This window comes from Cupressus sempervirens, chromosome 2 (assembly GCF_028749045.1).
Source record: "Cupressus sempervirens isolate cs-2001-9-10 chromosome 2, ASM2874904v1, whole genome shotgun sequence".
NCBI lineage: Eukaryota > Viridiplantae > Streptophyta > Pinopsida > Cupressales > Cupressaceae > Cupressus > Cupressus sempervirens.
Window position 1 is genome coordinate 159,643,897 of NC_143119.1, and position 20,121 is coordinate 159,664,017.

General features: G+C 35.9%; 1 protein-coding gene and 1 long non-coding RNA gene across 12 annotated transcripts in view; both read left to right on the forward strand.

Moving 5' to 3' along the window:
- Positions 1-10,146: 10,146 nt before the first annotated feature.
- The window catches only part of LOC149571536 (uncharacterized), a 53,713-nt gene continuing 43,738 nt past the window's right edge, over positions 10,147-20,121 (forward strand). For 4 of the 11 annotated variants that reach the window (XR_016359827.1, XM_089813042.1, XM_089813046.1 and 1 more), the window contains exons 1-2: positions 10,147-10,408; positions 10,531-10,606. Coding sequence is in view for 6 of the 11 variants with exons in the window: in XM_089813046.1 (XP_089669172.1) it covers positions 10,578-10,606 (29 nt within the window). In the remaining 5 variants the exon portion in view is untranslated. Of the gene's footprint in view, positions 10,409-10,497; positions 10,607-20,121 lie in introns of those variants that run through there. The other 7 variants (XR_016359828.1, XM_089813047.1, XM_089813050.1 and 4 more) reach the window with 3 other exon arrangements.
- LOC149571537 (uncharacterized) lies at positions 19,146-19,948 on the forward strand. The gene is made up of 3 exons (XR_016359829.1): positions 19,146-19,170; positions 19,294-19,364; positions 19,487-19,948. It is a non-coding gene; the product is annotated as an uncharacterized LOC149571537 (long non-coding RNA).

Genomic DNA, 20,121 nt, shown 5'->3' on the forward strand with positions numbered 1-20,121 from the left:
ATTATTGATTGCATGCCTTCTCCATTTTTCTTATTGGTTGCATGTAGATTGTATAGGAAATACAAAAGATTTGATCTTATTATTTAATCCTTCGAGATTCGTGATATGTCGGCCATGAAAATGGTTTACATCTAAATTTGTAACGTTACAGACTCATATGTGTATTCTGTATTACTCGGCACTTACTGATCCAGATGCTCAACACATGTAACAATCTGGCTTACTCGGCTCCTTTTGCATTTATGTATTGCTCGGCATCATCTGTGACCCGGCACTCAAATATCACTCGACACTTGTATCATGCTCGACACTTAAAGTCATTCGGCACTTGATCTTCACTCGGCACCTAATCCTCACTCGACACCTGAAGATCACTCGGCACCTGTTGGATTTCCTGACTCGGCTCATGTTGTGGCTTGACATACATAGTGTGCTCAGCTCCAATGTAAAAAATGGTTAAGTGTGATGGCACTCAAATGTCAAAACCATTTTGAGACTAATATTCTCCCCCTTTGACATGAGTGACAAAAACACTTAACTGACCTTATGAGTACATTCAAGTTTTAAAACTTTGATCAAAATTTTGTAATATACAATATATACCTCAAAATTGTTGTAACTCCCCCTGAGTTGATTGTGCCATTATCTGTGCTATCTTGGTATCTAAAATTTTATGCGGTATATCATGCTCCCCTTTTATCTGTCTTCCCCTGTTAACTTCCCCTTTACTCTTGTCTCCCCCTTTTCATCTTGTCTCCCCCTTTTTGATACTGATGTCAAAGGGTTTTAAGGGTTAAGACCATATTTTGCCAAAAATGTGTCGTTTACCTCCGTAATCATCCTGAGAGCTGCATCCCAATTATGCAAAGCAATTTCTAATGACTTGTGCTGGATGTCAGTCTCTGCAGCAAGGTGAATAAGTCCTTCTGAAGTAGAAAGATTAGGATCTTTCTTGAGAACAGTTTCAACATAGACCTGTTCTTTATGGAGTACTTCTAAATGTGGGGTAATGGAAGATTGGAGCTGTATTAGTTTTGCCTTGATGGTGGCCTCTCCTGCTATTAATACAACTATTTCTTTTTTAGTGTGAAGCGTTTGGGCAAAATGCTTCTCACTTTGAGCTGGATACTTGGGTAGCTGCATGCTTGAAACATTCAAATTCCTCTCCAGGCTCATTATCTTTTGGCTAGTTTCCTGTGTGAAGTATGAAAAGTCACACAACTTTGTGTACAATGAGAATATATTCTCAAGTACCTTTTTCACTTTGTTTATTACCTTTGCCAATTCAATATGTGAAAGTGCTATTTCACTAGATATTTTCTCATTAACTTTCCCTTGAAATTTTCTTTCAGACCATTCCATAAGTTTTGCATTTATCTCTTGGTCTGCATTTGTCACTGGGTCAATAATATCTGATAATTGTTCCATGATATGCTTGGACTCATCTGGTGAATGAATACTGAAGGCATCCATAAATATGTCTTTAATTTCATGTAAAGTTTGTTTTTGTTGATACTCCTTCATGGGTATCTCTTGCCTCTTTCTTCTGTTTAATGCTTCCTACACCTCATTGATTTGATCAATGTTTATTGTTTTTGAGTCATAACTTGGTATGACTATCTCCTCATCTAGTTCAAGGTCTCCATAGTGAAGTACCCTTGCAACTTTTCTAGAGCTTGATCCTGGTGCTGATATTTGTAATGGCTTTTGTGAAGGAGTCCTTGAGGTAGGAAAATTTATCAATGTTTGGATTGCCTCCTGCTCTTTAGGGGTTTCCTCTATTTTCTCCTCCTACTATCTTCCTTGATCAATTATTGTAATTTTAGGAAGTGCACCTTGAGTTTGTGTTGTAGGATTAGATGTAATAGTTTGTCCTGTTTGTTCTATTTCTTTGTCTGCTGCTGCACTTGACTTTTGTATTGTTGTGTCAACTATGCCTGATGAAACAACTGTTGGCATTTGAAGTTGACCACTAGTAGCTGTAGAGATGATGGAAGGTGGTTCTTGTGGATTCACCTTATCTCTAATTGTATTTTCTAGTAGTTTTTGTAATTCATCCATACTGACCACTATTGGATCTGCACATAATCTTGCTTGTTGCGTGGATTGGTCAAGGATTCTTTTGAGATCTTCTGTAGCTAATGGATTGATGTTATGAGCAGAAGTGTCAGGAACATCTTGTACTATTACAGTTTCAACAGGTGTGATGGGTACATGAGGAGGGCTAGAAGGTGGCAATTGTGTGTCTTGCACACTCTGGTCATGTTGCTGCTCTTGCTCAACTGTTGTCGTTTCATCTTGCTTTTGTGTCTCCTCCTCTGCTTCTTTCTTTTCTTCTTCCTTCTTTTCTTCTTCTTGTTTCCTTTCTTCTTCCTTATTTTCTTCTTCTTGTTTCCTTTCTTCTTCCTTGCATTCTTCTTCAAGAAAATCTTCAATCTTTTTGTACAAAATCTTCCATGATTTTGTTGTTCTTTGTACAATTTCTTCCATTTTGTTTTGGAGAATGAAGAATGCCTTGTACTTAGGTGTAAACCTAGTATTATGCCTTTTGACTGCTCTCTCTATTTGCTCCTTAGTCAAATCAGGTAGTATGCTTGCTAGGGTTGATTCTCTCATCTCCTTCTCCATTTTTAAACAAAAATGCCATCTGTCTTCTACAATTTTAGACAGTTCATTTGGCAATTGTCCATCCAGTTCAAGAGGAGTATACTTGAACTGTGCCATCATTCCATACACTAATTCTTCTATTCTATTTTTTTCATCTTTAGTGAACTTATTGAAATCAACTTTATTTATGTTGCTTAAATCTCCATTTACAATCTTTTTATATAATGTATCAACTAAAAAATGGCTTACCTTTTCAAATTGATCTTCTTCATTAGTATCAGGTTGAGCCACATATTATCTTCTTTTCCTTGGCTCTTCTTGTGTCTTCTTGATTTTTTTCTTTCTTGTGGCTTCCTCTTTAGCTTTTTGTGCGAAGGCCCTCGTTGCAGCTGGCATGGCCGTTTTCTTTGGTGTGGGCTGAGCTGGAGGCTGTTCTGTTGCCTTTCTCTTCTTTGGCTTAGCTATGGTTGGTGCATCCTTGGCTTCTTCTTCCTCAACACCTTCCTCCTTATCTTCACCTAGGCCTTGAGTTAATTCCATTTGGCCTTGCTCCTGTTCATCCTCATCATCGTCTTCTTCTTCAGCTTCAGCCTCTATTCCTTCACCAAATTTCTTCTTAATTTTCTTCATCAATTTATCTTTCTTTTTCAATGTAGAGGCAGTTTTTAATTTCATATTTATTTTTGACCTTAACACATCATAAGTGCCAAAGTGTGGGGCACTCTTATCTGTCTCTTCTGTTAATAATGCAGTTATGGCTGCAGATGCTCAATCTATGTTAATCTCATAACCAAATGGCCTTAGCCATCTCACCCTTGGAATTGTTGCTTGGATATAGGTGAAGTCAATATCCACTAAGAAGCATATATCATTAATATGTTTTTCCACTAAGGAAACTGGTATTCTCACCCTTTGCTTCATGGATTTCTTGAAATCCTCAAAATAGCTTGTCATCAGGGTATCAAAATTGTCTCCCATTTGTTCTATATATTCATTTATTTGGAATATGATAGTTCAATCACTTCTCCATGTAACTTTGCCAAAAGAGGGAAATTCATTCTGAACATAAAAGAATACACAAACTAGAATTGCTCCAAATTTACATTGAGCACCCTTTGTCCTTCTTATGGCTGCTAGGTTTTCATTTATTTGTTGTAGTTCCAGTTTTGCAAGATCATAAGTATGATCCTTTTTCACCAATTTGTAGCCTACATCTACTGCAATACATGGCACACTGTTGAGTCTACTGGATTGATAAAATTCGTGTGCAAGAACTCTAACAACAAACTCAACTAGAGGATCCTGAATGGTGTGAATTGTCATTCCTCTTTTGTTCCATTGAGCACCAGTGTTCTTTTCAATAACCTCCTTGGATTCACTTCTCAAGGTCTTGTGCCAATCTAGGGTAGGATATCTAGTTACCTTATGAATGATTCTTTTTGTGATTTTGACAGGGACATCTTCTAACCACATACTACCATCATTAATTCTGCTCAACACAAGTCTAATCCATTATGTTTTAAGTATGGTAGGAAAACTCAAAACTCATGTTAAACTCTTCTTTTCAGCAATCTTGAATTCATCTTTCAAGACTCCATCGACACATAGCTTCACATAGGCTTCTCTGATTTCCATGTCTCCTATGGCTCCTATCTTGCAATTATAACATCTCCTCACATTCTGAACCATAACAACATTTGGGGGTATGCAAGAAAGGGCTCCGACAGGATCATTTTTGTATGCAACTTTAGGGATAGGGAAAAAATCAGGTTGCCTAACCTCATTGGATACTAATTGGACTTCAAACAACTCTTTGTCCTGGGTTGTCTTAGAACTCGAAGCCATTTGCGCAAACTAGGGTTTCCTTTTTTACAGAAATGTGAAACTGTGTAACTCGGCACAAATGGAAAATAGCTCAAGATCGATGAAAATGCGTTGTAAGGGGTTGCAATCTGCTTGGAATGTTGGATTCATTGGTATGAAGTCGCTCTGCTCTCTTTCTCTTCTTTGCTTCTTGATCGCGATGAAGAAAAATGATTGAAATCGCGATAATATACCCTATTTCCATCGAATTAAATGAGCTTTTGAAGGATTTTTGACATTACTCGGCATGCACTACATTTCCACTTCACTTGACTTCCATAGGAGTTACTTAACTTAGCATTAGCTATCAACTCGGTCGCTGTTAGGAGCTCGACATGTATTGGAGTTTTACTCGGCATCCAAAGACAACTCAACATCATCATTTAAAATTTTGTTTTGACATCTTGTTTTATGCAGATTTATTCTTTGCATTGCTTCTTCATGGTTTAGGGCTGATGTATGAAACTTTCTTATATGTATCAGACCTATAGTCTCTTTCTTGTGTTTAATTGAATGAGAAATGATCACTTGACCTTGTGGGTGAAGTGACCCTTTCATTGGATGAACTTGATTCATTCTTTTTCTGCCATATTTTCTTCATGTCTATTCTTATGTGTTTCACATCAATCTTTTCTTTGCCCTTGTTTACTTCAATCTTTGGTGCTTTTGACCTTGTAGGACAGTTTCTACTGATATGACCAGTTTTCAAGCAACTGAAACATGTGGTTTGGTTTAAACATCTTTTATAGTTCCCTTTGAAATGTGTTCTTATGCAGTTCTGGGATATATGTCCATATTCCTGACAATAATGACATCTATACCTGGTGTTGTAATCCCAATGGTACTGACTTTCATTTCCTTTTGTTTTTGTTGGTTGATTTGATGCCCACATAGGCTTTGATCTTCATTCAAATGATCTATGTCCATACTTCTTACAATTATGACAATGTGCATCAAATCTTTATGTCCTTGTGACTTTGGATTTACAATCTTGTGTCATATGTCCTTGCATGTTGCACTTAAGACAATAACTCTTGCTCTTGGGTGTGTTTTGTTGATTGAATCTTCTACTCCTGTAAATATTAGCAGTATGCCCCTTTTTATTACAGTAATGACAAATGGGTTTAGGATCCTTACCTTTGTCACCTTTTTGCTCAACATTCTTTGATGATTCCCCAATTTCAGTGCTGTTGTATCCAAGTCCTGATGTATCATGGGTTGATCTTGGAAATTTCATCAACTGTTCAAAGTACTTGATGGCTTCACTTGACTTGTTTAGATTCTCTGCTACCTCTTTTTCTCTGTTAAATTCATTCACTATTTGTTCATTCTGCATCTTTAGAGTAGAGATCTCGATATCTTTCATATTGAGTTCATGATGAAGGTTCATCATTTGGGCAAGTGTATTCATCTACATGTTTGACATTCTTGTCAATTCAGTACATTTTTCTTCACATCTATTTGCAAGATTTCTTTTGTCATCTTCCATCATGACTCTATCCTCAACTGCTCTTTTCTTTTGTTCAGTAATTTCACATAACATTATGGCGTGTGATTCATGTTCCATCTTGAGAGATCTTATCTCTTTTGCTTGAACTTTGTTTTTCTCCATCAGTTCTACTATTGCTGCATCAAACTCTTTAGTGTCTCCATTGGCAAACAGTTTTGTGGTATCAATCTCTTTTTAGTTTATATCATTTTCAGCTATGGCTATATCCTTTCTTCTTTTCAAGGATTTTCTCAATTCCTCCCTTACTTCCTCTGCTTTGTGTAGAGCCAGTTGTACATTAATCACTTGATTGTCAATAATCTTTCCAAGTTTGAAGACTTCCATATTTAGATCTTTTCCTCCAAGCTGTTAGACTTCTTCTTGTGATAACCTTGCAGCTCTGATACCAATTTTTGAAATATCTTAATGGAAAGAATGCTTCTGAGGGGGGGGGGGAGTGTGAATGAGAAGTGCTAGCTTTTTATCCTATTTTCTCAAATCCTTAATAACATAATATTGAAATGTACATGCATGCATATCAACATTAAGCAAGTATGAAAAACACATGTGCATCACCACATAACACTAGAAATTTTGGTAACCTAGAAACCCTCCAGGAATAAGAAGGTAAAACTGGGGTGGGGATGATACCCACAAAAATTATTGCAGCAATAATGTTTAACCACTTCTGATGGTCTACCCTGTTAAAGGCTTGCCCTGTTAAAGGCTTTACACTGTATCAATAGTGACTTGGTTAAAGGATTTACAAACACTTTACAAGAAGTGTTACCCTGTTAAAGGATTTAATCACCTATTTAAAGGATCTACAAAGTAGCTATTAAGCTAACCTATCACCATAGGGTTTCCTTTCTAATACAGTTGCTAGAGAGTATTAGGTAAAATAAACCTGATAGTTTACAATCCTTTGATTGCTGAATACAGGCACTTGATCTGCTTTCTCTGATCTCGATCCTCTAAGATATGATATTCTTCACTTTGAAAAATAGTTTCCCTTACATATCTTCATCCATCCTCGTACAATAAGACTTAGTCTTCCTTATAAAGACATTCAAAGACTTAGGGTTAGATGTGGATCTATGATACATATCGAATCTCTGTTTTCCACTCATTCCTTGCAATTTTATTATTGGTTGCATGCCTTCTCCATTTTTCTTATTGGCTACATGTTGATTGCATAGGAAATACAAAAGATTTGATCTTATTATTTAATCCTTCGAGATTCGTCATATGTTGGCTATGAAAACGGTTTACATCTGAATTTGTAACGTTATAGACTCATATGTGTATTCTGTGTTACTCGACACTTACTGATCCAGATGCTCGGCACATGTAACAAACTGGCTTACTTGACTCCTTTTGCATTTCTGTATTGCTCGGCATCGTCTGTGACTTGACACTCAAATATCACTCGGCACTTGTATCATGCTTGGCACCTAAAGTCATTCGACACTTGATCTTCACTCGGCACCTGATCCTCATTCAGCACCTGAAGTCTGCTCGGTACCTGAAGATCACTCGACACCTGTTGGATTTTTTGACTTGGCTCATGTTGTGGCTTGGCATACATAGTGTGCTCGGCTCCAATGTAGAAAATGGTTAAGTGTGATGGCACTCAAATGTCAAAACCATTTTGAGACTAACAATAATATATATATTTCAGTGATTAATCTGAATACAAAATCCTTTCATTTAAATGTGATATTAATGTTAGTTTGTAATCTTGTTTTAAGCTGGACTTTTAATGCTTGTATCGAGTGATTTAGAAATAGAGCAAAAAATACAAAGAAAGATAAAGATCATTGATTATAGGTATTAATCCACTTTTCCTTTTTGATGAAATAATCATGGTTTATTCAAGAAACTTAGGGATAGGAGTCATATTTGATTTTGACTTCTTTATTACCTAATAGTTACTATTGCTAATTAACTGCTAATTTGAATCTCGTAAAGATCAAATAAAAAAAGGAAAATATTAGAGATCTACTTTGTACCTTCAAAAAGAGAGGTCTATCTCATTTACAATTAGATGTCTACTACAAATTTATAGAAAAATAAATTATAATGGAATTTATTTGTTTTCAATGTAGATAAAGTTTGACACAACTTACAATAGAAGGAAACACAAATTGTAAGAAGTTAGCTCTCCCACAATTCAATAAAATTTGGCATGGCCATAAAACCTCAAAATCTCCCAAAATGAAAAGCATACAAGGTATAGTTTGCTTCTTGAACAAAAATTGCTATATTTTGCAATCATTGTAGTGTCTATTTAATAATTACATATGCATAATTTCTAATATTTTACATTCATTTTAAAAAATAAGACAATTTGAACAAGAATAACAAAAGAAAGACATTACCAAACATGAGAAATCTTTTGGCTTCTTAATGGTGGAAAAAATGGATATGATTTAGAAAAGTTAACTCTGTCGCAAGAAAACCATCAATGATATTCACAAATAAAATTGCAAAACTAAACATTAACTACCACCATATTTCCTATACTTATAGTTCACCAAGTCATTGGACATGGACAAATTCTTGTTTTATTGCAAATCAATTGATGTAGTAATCCTCATGCACAAGGGGAATGTACCCAAGAACATAAATCTCTTTCTTCATACCTGAATTAGACATCAGATTATCTACAATCTATACAATTAATCCTTCCTCCAAGCTATGTACACCAAAGAATTGTCCTTTCTTAGATTGTTTATGGCATAGGATTTTGTTTGACATTGTTAGCCTATAAACTCTTACATCATTTGAGTAGAATTATTATGCATTACATCAAATTCAATGTGCATTATTCATTGCATTTTTAGAGAAAGACATGGTAAATCCTTATATGAGTCAGTATGTTGCCGATCTACATAATCATACTAAGTGAAAGAGTCAAAAGGTCATTCCTTGATAAAATAATAGTTTCCAACCTTGAAATGACTTCAATGTTTACATTTCTACAAGACGATTGACTACAAAAGGAAGTTTGAGAATAAAGGTAATGCAAGTAACTCTACCATGGCTATGAATGCCTAACTGTCAGTAGAGAAATGCCATGTAGAAATTGAGATGATATCATCCCCGGATCTATAAATTCTGGCAACAAAGCACTCTCTGATTTGATATTAGGAATGACCAAACTATGTAGCTTACTACGACAATGGATTTCAAACCATACTCTCTTTGAAGAGGAATGCTTTACTCACATACACACACTAGAATGAATGCGCCATTCAACTCATTTGATGGAATGACATATAAAATCTACCTCTTGATCTATAAATTCGTAGCCTAACAATTTTATACTAATCGTACATATTGGGTATGTCAAATATCATGCATTCTAGTTACCACCACACTCTTCCCCTCATTTGTACGACCATTTATCTTTTCATTCCATGTCACAATTCTTGAACTTTCTTGATTTCCCCTTAATACAAGTAGTTCTTTCTTCTCATCCTTGCACGACCCTTTCAAACCTCATATTTCTCCATCCAAGCCTTGGGGTTGCACAAATATGTAAGAAAAATAAAGATTGTGTAAATCTAAAAAATGTACTCTTCATTGGCACATTCTACAAATAGTGAGTGCAACAATCCATTATAATACAATTGTTCACAAACTTCTTATTGCATAATGAAACATATTACATGCATTCATTTAAAATATATACAAACTATTACTTTAAGATTTAGGGTTATTGCATAATCTAACAGCTACCAGTAACAATAAATATATTTATATTTATATTTGATAACAACATACTATATCATGTCTAAATATTTTAATTTTAAAATTACATTTCAATTACTGACAATTATATTGATATTATCTTAATATTTACTAATTCAACATCTAAACAAAATAAATATCACAAATCTAAATGATACTTAGTTTTCCAAAATCTTGCTAAACATTATAATTGCAAAAAAATTTCATTCTAATTATATAATAATATTTCTTTCAAAGTTGTATAACATGAAATAAATCAATCCTATTCAAAGATTAAAAGAATGCTCAAGAGATCTATGAATCAACATTTACATATTGATCACATAACAAAGATTTTATGTTTAAAAGTTAAGATTAATTAATTCAATCATTAAAATATTCTCAAAAGAGATTTAAATTTACAATAAGTTCGTCACATCCCACATCCCACATCCCACCTCCCACGGCGCAAGTGCAAGCCAAGATCTACATTTAAAAATAAATAAATTTCCTTCCCAATCACAAGGAACCCCAATCCTAGATTTTTCAATGGGGAAGGAACTCGAACCCTAGAATTCGGCGAGATAGAAACCCCGGCCTTGCAAAACCTACGCCATTCGTTTGCTGCAGCTACAGTTTTAGTTTTCGAACGCTTGATGAAGAGAACGGATTGCTAATGGATGAAAATGAAAATGCCCCAATTGCAGCAACCAGGTGTGAAGTTGCACATCCGTTACTCTGTTTTTTTTCCATTGTGTTTGGTGCATATTGCAAAATTTATTAATATTGTTTTTGACAATAATAGGAACCTGAGCTCGCTGAATTTGTTTCAGCAGTTTTGTAGTACGGTTGACGAATCTATCTGGAAGCGATAGTTTTTAGAATGGACGGAATCGGAAAGAAAATACACTGGTATGAACAGTTTTTGAATGCGCATAGATATGTACTTTTATTATTATATATATTTTTTCTTGATTACTAAATCGTGTAGATTCGTGTGTAATAGTCCGTTTTTATTAAATAGCATAGTTGCATTGTTCCAAAGATTATACACAGGTTTATTGGAATCGTTCAGGATAATTACTTGTATATATGTTTATGTTAAAAGTTGTCTAGTTTTATTTTACTAGCATCTTAATTTGTTTGTTATGAATATTCTTGGCTGATAGGCCTTTGTACCGTCAGTTAAACGTAGTTTTCTTAAAAAGGACCAGTTCATGTAGATATGGAGCTTTACTGGACATTAAAAAATTAAAAAAAATTCAAACCAAATTTAGCATTGCAAAATTTAGTAGTTCTTGTCTCACTTAACTGTTCTGTCTCCAGTATAGCCAAAGTATCAGGCAGAACGACTGTTGAATACCTCAAAAAGCTTTATAGAAACGTTTGAAATATCATAGAAATTATGAAAATAATTTAGTAATTCGAGCTGAAGTTGAATAACTCAAAAATCACTACAGAAACTGGGAAATGTCATGGAAAATATCAAGAATAAGTTAGAGCCTGACTACGAGACCAAATGATTGTTGAATATCTCAAGAAGCTCTCTGGAAACTGCAGAAATGTTAGGCCGCGTTTGGTTGCAGGAATTGGACGGGAATAGGAAAATATTAATATCTGCATTGGCCAATTTGTTGTTTGTTGGCAAAATACAAAACTGGAATTAGAATTCACCTATTCTAATTTAACTGCAAAATGGGCATAGCGGAATTCCTTAAAAAAGATGGAATAAGAATAGCTTATTCTTATTCCACTTTTTATTAAAACCAATTTGATGGGTGGTCGGGTCCGTGGCTGCCAAATTGTTTTGCCGCTCAAAATATTGCTTCGTTTGTGAACCATTTTCTCCATCATTTCCACAGAGTTTTCATGAGCAACAAATCTTCATCTTGGCTGTTGATTTTGTTTGAGACCAGTTATTTTGTTTTAGTTTTTACCAAGCCACGGACGTTGAAATTTTTGGAGTTTTGTTTTTCGGAACTGATTTGGGCTTTCCTTGTTTCAGCAGGATTTATTTTCCATTGTCATGGTTTCTCTCCGATAAACCAGGTATGTGTTCCATCATGCGAAGAATGTGCGGGTTTATGGGTGTTAGATTCTTTTTCACTGCGTTTGATGGTGTTTGAGTATTTAGTTTTTGAATGAAGCACTCCAAAACTTTTCTTTTTGCCAATAGAACCTTGTGGATTGGGGTTGTCCACGAAAATCTTTGCAGCTGCTATACGACAGCTCAATCTCCTGTTATTGCAGATGCGGCTCAATCTCCTGTATGGCACTGAAATTTCCCTATAAAAGGGTCTCATGTATGTATAAATGTGTCAAAACATTTCGTCACACACTTCCAAAAAGTCTTAAATGGGTTTGGGCACAACAAATTTACTGTGTTATTATCTAGATTACTGTTTTATTTCCTTTCTTTATTAGGGTTTGGTTTTAATAAACAAGATGAAGCTATGCATAGTCAATGCTACATCTAGACCTCGATATGCACCAATTTTCAAACTTTGTAGCCACAATGTGCGCTAACATTGCCAAGTTGGAGATAATAATTGCAAAGTTGTTTTCAAAAAGAAAAGAAAAACAGCCTAGCTTTTGCTTGGCATTTATGTACTCGCTGGAGGCATGCTACACGGCAATATTGGTAATGAATATGCAAAAGGCAAGTCTTCACACAAATGAACATGGTCACTTGTAACAAATGCTCCTGATTTACATTTCATTTCTACCATATTCTCTAATGTGTCATAAGAAGGATGCTTTATTGGACAGAACATGTATGAATCAAGAACATTCATTTTGTCAACTAGTCATGGAAATTTTCTGCAATTTTTTTAAAGCAAATATTACTCACGTGTAAACAACTATCAGAGAGCATGTGACCTCCTGTGAGGGAAGAGTGACTGGGATTAAGGAGGTAGTAGCACTTCCAATTGTCAACACTGCCAGTCAATTGACCCCTGCTTCTTTTTTGAAATGATTTATTTTGTGCGCCTTATTTTCTGCTTCATTCTTAGCTGAGAAGATTGGAATCACACTCTGACGCTTTGCAACTTTTCAAGTTTTTCCTCTCCAAGTTAAAACAACACTTGTCAGAGCATCTTCAGTGCCTCTTGAACACCACGGCTAAGGGCCATGCTTTGCAAGTGTTCCGCAAGTGCAAACTCCTCTCCAGGATTGACATGACATATCATAAAAACATTATCAAAATTTAACATAGTAATCTAAGCCGCCTATGAATAAATTTGATGGAATGATTGAATTCCTTCACATGGCTACTTAGCCAAGGGAGGGCATATACAAAAAAAATTCAACTTCTGAAAGAATTTGAGGGTCGCCCTAATATTAAAATAGAAATGCCAACATATTTCCATGAATATATATGTATATATAGAAAGCACAGAGATTCAACTGGTCCAGGAGATAAACACCAAATTATGCATAGAGGAAGCACATACATTCAAAACAAAGAGTTGCTAGCTGGAACTAGTGCCTCTATCCAACATCTACCCATATTCAACAATAGATTTCTGCCTCTGCAACTTCATTTCATCATAAAACTTGGCAATAAACAACTTTGCATCACTATCCACTTCCTTTCCTCCAAACTCTCTCATGTCAATCTTCTTCCTTTTTCCTTTCTCTGATTCCTTGCAGCTCAAAATCTTCAATTTAGTCTTGGCTTATTAGACATCCACCTACTCCAAAGCTTAAGTGTCTTCTAGTGATATAGAAAACAAACATTCTTTCCTGTATGAAAACACATTGCATGAATTTAGTGTCTTCTAGTGATATAGAAAAACATTCTTTCCTGTATGAAAAACACATTGCATGAACTTACATATTGGCTGCTGAATCAATTAGAGTTGTTTGCCCATCCTTTTAAGATTTTTGCACAAAGAAAGGATAATTGTTTTATGGTACATATTTAACTACTGAAAGACACCATGGTTAGAATTCCTTGCCCCTGCTAGCACCAAACATCAGCTCTTATTTTTGGAAACCTGTTAATATCTGTGGTAGTCTCAGGTCTATGGCTGAAATCCATGCTAGCGTTGGATGAGCCATGAAATAGATATGACTGGTTTGAACCAGTGTTACGGGACTCGCCGAGTCAGACCAGGACTCTGTGAGTTTGAGGTAGAGTCTCAACTTCCGAGGCAATTTGCCTTTGGACTCGAACTTGGCCGAGTCCTAGTAGAGTCCACTTGGACTCGCTAAGTCCAAGGATTCTCCAGACTCGCTGAGTCCCGAGCCATGGACTCTTGCTGATGACCAAGAAGGAAAAAGGCAAAAAAAAAAAAACAAAAATGCTTTGTTTTATGTTTACCTTTTTGGTTCTTATAACATGTTATTGACCTAAAAAAGTCATTCCACCATTTGCTTGTGCTCACAAGAGAGAGGAAAGAGTTAGAGAAAAATATTGGGGTTTTGAGAGAGAAATCAGCAAACCGGTTGACTCTCCCGTATTGATTGCTAATGGTTTGTGCATCTTTGTAGCTTGCATTAAAGCATTGAGAGGAGCTTAAGGGAGCATTTGGAGGAGGTTTCTACAAACTTGCATTTCCATTGTTTGACTTTGTGCAAATTTGAAGAGGTAAGCTACAAGTTGTATTTCTTTGTGTTGTTTTGTAACATGTTTTAAACTTTTACATTCGTATTTTTTAGTATTTTTACTTCTCATTTTGTTTAAATTTGTTTGGTCTCTACTACTAGTCTACTACTATCAACTATTTTTTCCTTCTCATTTTGTTTACATTCATATTGCAGCAGGTTAGCAACAAACACATTGAAATTTGATATAATGTCTCAGGGTGAGGGAAGTGGAAGTAGGCCTCCATTTAACCCTAATGCAGATCCAAGTGCAATAGCAAGGGATAGAGCTTGGAAACATGTGATAAAGGGCCACACCACCCTTACCCACTCACAATCAAAAGTGCAACAATATGGAGACCAAGAGAAATAAAAAAAATGCTTCACAAGCAATTTTATTATACTTGAAGATCCTTACAACACTCACAAGATGATATCATAGATATGACTTCTTCAAAAAGAAGTTTACAAATTCTTCAACATAAGAGAAATCCCAAATAAGAGTCTTCACACCAAGAGCTTCACCAAGAATTTCTACTTTAAGAGCTACACTTTTAGAGCTTTCACACCTTGAAGTCTTCACACCTTCTAGCTTCTACTTTTCAAGCTTGATTAGAAATGCTCATATGCCTTGCTTAAATAGGCACTTACCACCCAATGCATGACTTATCCACAACCTTCTAGAATTCCACCTACACAATATCTACAATCTTCTAAAACTTCCATAACCTTCTAGAATTACAACTAAGCACCACCATGTGGCCCAATTAGAAAATTACATTTCCTTTATGGATCACAACAAATATTAAATGCAAGATTTAAGAAACTTTCCACAAGTTTCTAAGATGCCACCTACACACCTCGATTAATGTAATGACAACTTTTTTTCTTATTTTTCTATTTATGCCACCGATGCACCTCGAAAATAAAAATCCTCTTTTCCTTTCTTTTCTCCTTTTTATTTTTTTAAAAAATTTCTCCTCTAATTTTTGTCACTTTCTCTCTCTTCCAGATTTTTTTTTTAATTTTTAATTTTTTAAATTCAACATGTCTCCCCTTTATTTTGGATGCAAGATGCTCCTGCATCAACATGCCATCCCGGGGCACAAAAAGGGAGTTGTTACATGTTGGCATTGCGGTGTAGTATATAATGGGGGAGGATTAAATAGATTGAAGTATCACCTAGCACATATACTTAGACGTGATGCTAAAAAATGGAAAGATGTAACCCAAGATGTTATGCGAGATATGCAAACTCTTCTAGAGGAAAAAATGGAGAAAAGAGAATTGAAAAAGAAGCAACATGAAGAAATGGCACAACTAGCCGGAGCCCAACAGGGATCTTCTAGTTTTCGCTCTCCATTATCCCCTACACCTATGGATGCCACTGCTTCTACAAGTGTGACCATTGGGCCTCGCATTTGTAAGCAAAGATCGACACTTGATTCCATATTTGCTCCATGCATGGCTCCGGGTGCACAACCATCGCTTGAGAGCATGGGTTGGAACAATGATAAACATGATTGTGCAAAATTGGCACTTGGAGACTTCTTCATCTATAACAACATTTCATTCAATGCAGCAAAGTACTTATTTATTTAAATTTAAATTTATGTCTTCTTTTGCTTTCAAAGTTTCAACTTTCAACAGAATAATATGCTTATTTTGTTTATTTTAATTTGTATTTTGTTTTCAGATTTATTTATAATATATTAATTTGTTTAACTTTAAATTTTATTCTATTTGTTTTAGGTCCCTTTATTGGCAAATTGGAATCGATGCTGTTGCTGTTTGTGGTTCGGGGTTCAAAGCCCTTAGTGCTAAAGCGCTAGGAGGCCCTATTTTGAACCAAAGGGTGGCTGATGTAGAAGTTGAAATCCAAGAGCAGCGTGAGGTGTGAAAGAGGAAGGGTTGCACCATCATGACTGATGGTTGGATTGATAAAAGGAGTAGAACACTCTTCAACTTTCTTGTCTCCTCATCAGGTAAACCATAATTGTACTTAGAGTCTTAGAGATTAAAAATTTAGAAGTAGAATTTGTACTTAAGGGATTAAGTTTATAAATTATGAATTTATAAATTATGATTCATCATTAATCATTATACTAATTTGTTTCTTTTTTTTTTCTGATGCCATGTTTTTTTGAAATCAATTGATGCTTCAGGAAAAACAAAGAAGGCTGAATATCTTTGTGGGATAATGGATGTGGGTGAGGAGAATGTGGTGTGTAGATAGTTACAGATAATGCAACAAATTATATTGTTGCAGGAAAGCTTCTTATGGAGAGACACCCTCACTTATTTTGGACCCCTTGCGCTGCTCACTGCATTGACCTCATGTTAAAGGATCTTGGTAAAATCCCTTAGATAAAAACAATTATAGAGGGAGGAGGGAGTGTATGCAAATTCATATATAATCATACATGGGTCCTCAACCTCATGAGAAAACACAATGAGGGTGTGGGTGATAAAGGATGTGGGTGAGGAGAATGTGGTGTGTAGATAGTTACAGATAATGCAACAAATTATATTGTTGCAGGAAAGCTTCTTATGGAGAGACACCCTCACTTATTTTGGACCCCTTGCGCTGCTCACTGCATTGACCTCATGTTAAAGGATCTTGGTAAAATCCCTTAGATAAAAACAATTATAGAGGGAGGAGGGAGTGTATGCAAATTCATATATAATCATACATGGGTCCTCAACCTCATGAGAAAACACAATGAACAAAAGGAGTTGTCTCGTCCAGGGGTCACTAGATTTGCAACCAATTTTCTCACATTGAAATCTTTGCTTGATTCAAAGGGAGGTTTGAGACGCATATTTGTTAGTGAGGAGTGGATTGCATCATCATATGCAAAGACCACTGCGAGGATTGTTGTAGCTGATCATGTTTTTGATGAGGCTTCTTTTTGGAAACCGATCGCTGATATTGTGATGGTAATTTTCCTTTTTGTCTTCATTTCAACTTTATTTTGTTTATAAAATTATGGTATAAATTATTGTTCATTTTTTAAAGAAAAAACTTAAAGTTGATTATTTCTTTTCCAACTTTCATAATGATTGCAATTTGTAAAGCCACTTGTTCTTCTACGAACTGCTGATGGAGAGAAGCCCTCAATGGGCTACATTTATGAGGGCATGGATATGGTGAAGGAGGCCATTCGCTCTTTTTTTGCAGGGAATTGAGATAGGTATAGGCCTATATGGGATGTCATTGGTATGGGCACAATCTACTTCACAGGCTTATACATTGTCATGTCCCCTTTTTAGCGGCATAACTTTACTGGGGATTTGCCTATCATCGACTCTCGTAGGCAAAGGGTCATGGGAAGAGGGTCATTTTTGTTTTCCGATAATTACAATTTTTGAGTAAGTGGGGCCTACTCGTCCTGATATTAAATAAAGGTTGTACTCCAACTTTATAAAGTTATTTATTTAATTTTATAAAGTTTTACATCATAAAAGATGATTCCGGAAAACTTCCAGAAACTTCTCAGTGAAGTGAATAAATAGAGGACATTGGGCTCCCATTTGGAACAAGCAGTTTGTGGATTTGATTTCCTATTCCAGTTGGAGCAATTTGTGGTCATGGGTCTGCAAATTCTTCGAGTTATCTCTGGGAACGAAAACTCCCATTGATAAGCAATTGTGAGGGTATGAAATATTGCCCGAATTATTGCATGGCTGGAGGTGACATTGCAGTTACCTCATTTGATTAGAGATCTGTGGCTAATGCCAAATTTTGTGATTCACTGACATCAGAAGAAGTAGCTAATTACGGCGAATTTGGAGGAATTTGGAAAGAGGTTGGAAATACGTTTGAATCCCCATGCTTGGTCGGATTTGCGAGTAAGTTGATCTGCACCCCGACGGCTTGGTCCATAACCGAATTGGCATTGTCAAAGTATTTGTGAGTAATGATCTGCGTTACAGTTTGAATGCTTAATTTTCGAGAGTCAGATCGATGAGCTAATACAACCAGCAAGCGCATCAGGAGCGGATAAACTGAGAATCCGTTTGGGTCCCTTGATCGCACTGGGCGGAGGTATATCTAGACCTTCACACCAATCCACGGGTTCAGCAGGGCGTCACTACCAAACACGATTTAACCTAAATAAATTCAGACCGAGTCAGCTTGAGAATTCCCACTATCAAACGCCGCCGAAATCACCAGGAGTATTGGGGACGCGAAAATGCTGTCCAGACGTCTGTTCGAGTGATTGGGATCAGCGAATTATCTTGCAGATTTCAAACCATTATCACGAAGGGGGCCGACAGAAAGATTTAATGGACAAATTGTAGTTGGTGCACTTGTTGTCCTATCGGCTTCACCTCACGAATTTCCAAATCACCACAGCATCAATAGGGCGGCTTTTCAAACGGTGAACTTTACAAAGGGGTAAGAAATTTTGAGGCCCTTTGGTATCGCTTTCGTTAATTATAGACTGGAGCTTCATTTTCACAAGCAATGTAAGAGCTGCTAGGTTAATGAATGTTGATCAGAATTATCATTGTAAACTCCTGCACTTTCAATGAAATAACTAAACAATCCCTCAAGTTGGCTAATTTATGAGATTTTACTTTATAATAAAAACAAGTGAATAGTGCCCCTTCACGGATTAAGCATTGTTTGTATTAAGATTTTGGTGTTTAAAGAAACAATCAGCCTGTTGAAATTATTCCAGCGGTTTCGAATTTGTTTGCAAATTGCTTGACGAAATGTCTAGGCTTTGAAGTAGTAAGATTTTGGTATTTGGAGGTAGTTCAAGCCGCAGGGGATATTTCATACATGCAGTGACCTACTTCCTTCATCTAGCATATCAATTTAGCCCACTTATTTGCACGAGAGTTGTGCAAGAAAAATAGGACAAAATTGATGCCTGGTAAATACTAAAAATCTTTGATTCTACATCCTAATTTCTAATAGTAATTCTATTACGATATTACAATTTTAATTTGATAAATTCAAAGTTATTGATATGATTCAAAATTTTCTTGTTAGCCAGCCATCTAGTGCATCAGGATGTGAATGTAATTGGAGCCTATTTGAGCACATACACTCAAAGAAGCGCAATAGGTTGGCAGTGAAAAAATTAAATGATCTTGTCTTTGTTCACTACAACCTTCGCCTTCGCCATAGATAGATCTTTGGCATCGATACATCACTGATTGTATTAGAAAATGTTGATCCTCATGCAGAGTGGAACACAGAGAGGGCTGATCCTGTCTTTAGTGATGAAGATGTGGAGTGGGTAGATCAGGTGGATTGAGAGGCTGAAGTAGTAGAAATGGCAGTTGAGGAGGCTAGAGCGCGAGAAGACAGAGTGCAGGACTCTGAGGCTAGGAGTGATGGATCCCAGTTTGATGACGAGGATTATGTGGGTGAGGATGAGGATGATGATAAGGATGAGGATGAGGTTCAGGCTCAGCCTCAGACACAGGGGGAGAGAATGGCTCTAGAGTCTTCCATGACTTACCTTAGGCGCACTCGTAGGAGGACATAGACTACTATGAGCCTTAGTCTTCTAGTTATTATTTTGATATATGTTTTGAACTTTTGAATTTGATACCATGGATTTTGTAATCCATGAATATTGTAGACATTTGAGTCTTTGACATTGGAGTGACACTATGTTTATTACTTTATAGTTTATAACTTTATATTGTGTTATTCAGTTTTTTTCCTTCAGAAATTCACTTTTATACTTATGTGATCTATGCAAAATTGTGTATATGTATTAAGTAGCTTCTATTTATCTCAATTACTATGTATTTGATGTTAATTGACTAAAAGATGCATGAAACAATCATAAAATCCTTAAAAATCTTTGAAT